Source organism: Montipora foliosa, chromosome 11 (assembly GCF_036669935.1).
Source record: "Montipora foliosa isolate CH-2021 chromosome 11, ASM3666993v2, whole genome shotgun sequence".
NCBI lineage: Eukaryota > Metazoa > Cnidaria > Anthozoa > Scleractinia > Acroporidae > Montipora > Montipora foliosa.
This window is the reverse complement of record NC_090879.1, coordinates 19,027,224-19,029,802: the sequence shown is the minus strand read 5'-3', so window position 1 is coordinate 19,029,802 and position 2,579 is coordinate 19,027,224. Positions and strand designations below refer to the sequence as shown.

The 2,579-nt window shown below is 36.8% G+C and overlaps 1 protein-coding gene across 2 annotated transcripts in view; it reads left to right on the top strand.

Moving 5' to 3' along the window:
* The first annotated feature begins 139 nt into the window (after positions 1-139).
* LOC137975492 (cytosolic arginine sensor for mTORC1 subunit 2-like) overlaps positions 140-2,579 on the top strand; it is a 13,577-nt gene continuing 11,137 nt past the window's right edge. For both annotated transcript variants that reach the window (XM_068822608.1, XM_068822609.1), the window contains exons 1-2: positions 140-713; positions 940-1,010. In XM_068822608.1, coding sequence (XP_068678709.1) covers positions 550-713; positions 940-1,010 — 235 coding nt within the window. In that variant the 5' untranslated portion in view covers positions 140-549. The remainder of the gene's footprint in view (positions 714-939; positions 1,011-2,579) is intronic.

Below are 2,579 nucleotides of genomic sequence, written 5' to 3'. Positions count from 1 at the left end.
ACCTGATTTTTGACATTTTTATGAAAATAATTGACAGATGCATCGTCACCAATTTTCGCGCCATTTTTCAAATCCACAGCCTCGCTCTACATCTCGCCCCAGGTTTTTTTGGGTGGACCCAAAGCGTTTACGTGTAAAGTTTGCACTTGATTACCCTTGTGTGGTTGTTGCTTTCAGTCGTCATTTGAGTGCTCCGAGGAAGGCAGTAGAAATACGGTTAATTTATTTTCGCAAAGAAAAACACCAACGAATTGCTCTTCTCACAGTAAAGTGGTAAATTAGGGGTCGCGCATGCGAGAAACTGGTAATAACCTTGGTGAATCAACCTTGGTGGAACCTGGTGGAGATCTTGCGTGATGATGTCCCTTTAGCGCGGGCTTTTTGATCAAGGTCGCGAGGATATTTACTTGTGTGGTCGTCACATGTCTTTGTCAGGAAGTACTGCTGTTATCGAACGGTAACATCTCCCATCGATCCGTCAAGTTGTCAAGAAATAAAGGGGAATAGGTCGTGCAATCAGTAAAAATCAACGCGTTTAGTGTGGTCTTCATGGGCAAAACGATGAATGGATGTTTGGGTCATTCTTCTACGTCTACAGATTCCTCTGAACTTCACATACTCGAACACAAGCTTCGAGTTTCGAACCTGAAGAAGAAAGCGATCTCGTTATACACTCACGCGCTTATAAAAATTTCATTGCTACCTCAGTCAAAGTGAGTTTGATGTTTTTTGATTCACAGTCGAAACAGGTTGATTTTGCGTTACACAGTCAATTTATTTATCGTACCATACTTTACAGATCTCGTTGCTGTTTGTTAGTTTTTGCAAGAAGTTCATCAGTGTTTTGAGAGGTTTCTTTTTAAACGCATGAAGCGTTTGTTGGGCCTTTTCGCGATATAGATACCCAACTAATCAAACAACATTCACATTTTTACACAGACCAAGATTTTTTAGCTTCACCGAAACTCGGGATGGCTACACGATCATTGTGGAAGATGATCTTTGTAAAGGTACGGTATTCTGCTTGTAGATACACATACCAACTTGTGTGTCCATTTTTGTAAATAAAAGGGAATGTTTGTGTTCCGGATTTTATTTATAATTTGTCGTTTTTTTTCTTTCAAAGTTTAAAAAGTCCGGAACCGTTCAATTTTCTCTCGGTCATGCCTGTTTTTCTGTTCAGTTGATGTCATTGTTGATTCATATTTTATAATTTGGTGTCCCCAAATTAGTAAGGGATTTCTTTTCCCTGGCTAGATGGCTTTTGACACTCTTAATAAAGTTTCTACTACTTCTTCTATTTATTACCTTTATTAAGCTTACGAAATGGACATGCCATTAGATTGGTCAATCAAAACGTATACACATGAGAAATGAGCCGCAGTAGGTTCTATCAACATCTCATTTCTCATGTGTATATATCATTCTCACATTCGCTCACTTGGGCAATCAAAACGTGCGTCGAAAATACCACATTTTAATCAAGAAAAGCAGTGATGCTCGCTGAGGCGAAACTTTCTATATCTTTCGTGAATACGTAATGTGAAACTAGAAATAATACACATTTTAATTTATTACCTTACCAGATTTTTTATTTATTTAAAGTAGAATTGCCCTAAAACTATGGCAGTGTTTCAATACATAACAAGAAAAGTTTCATCGTTTGTTTTCGTTCTTTGTTATCTCATTTTGAGTGGGACCTGAGGATCTATTGATATGGTTGAAAAATTAACCCCTGATAAAGCTGATGTGTGATAGGAGATTTCATTTTACGTAAAAAATGTTGTGAAAATTTTATCAGCAGATGTAGTTATGATAACTCAGTTGCTCTTCACATATGGGTATGAATTGATGAGAGTACATCAAGCAACTGTCCTGTCAAAAATATGTTTTTCTTGCTTCTGCTGCTGTTGTTACTTGCTCAAGAGAAGGCAAAACAAAGATTGAATTTCATAACATAATGACCTTTGTTCCAAATTATTGCCTCAAGTTAATTTTTAATTGTTATTTTCGTTGTCATTCAGATTTCATAATTGTATGCTCCTTTTGTTGGAAACATTTCAATTTGACCCTTGTGTTGTTTTCAGTTAAAATATTAGTAGTTATTGTAGAATTGCCCCCAATGAAATTTTAGGGGCCAATTTCTAGTGGGTGGGTTCATTATAATGTAGCATTCACATTTAAATGGGAAATATGTCTGCGCACACAGGCTACTGTTTTGTGTCTTCGTCACAGCTGATATGAGGCAGTATTAAAGTGCTCTTTTCAGTACTTGCATGTTCATGCATATGGCATCATATTGGAGATATGAGATTAACAGTACAGGTGTCAGGTAAATGCAAACCCTACTTTGAGATTGATTCCTTCAAGCTGACTTAACCACAACATTGGAATCATTGAGGATTCATGCAGAGTTATTGTAGATCTTTTTTATTTATAGTGTTTATGAAAACTTGAAAATGTGAGGATTTCTCAGAAAATGATTTAAGTGTAACTGGATGGTAAAGGAGTTCCTTCCCGTTAAGAAGTCAAAAGCTTAATGTTTCATTCGATAACCCATCGACTCCTGGGAGTCAGAC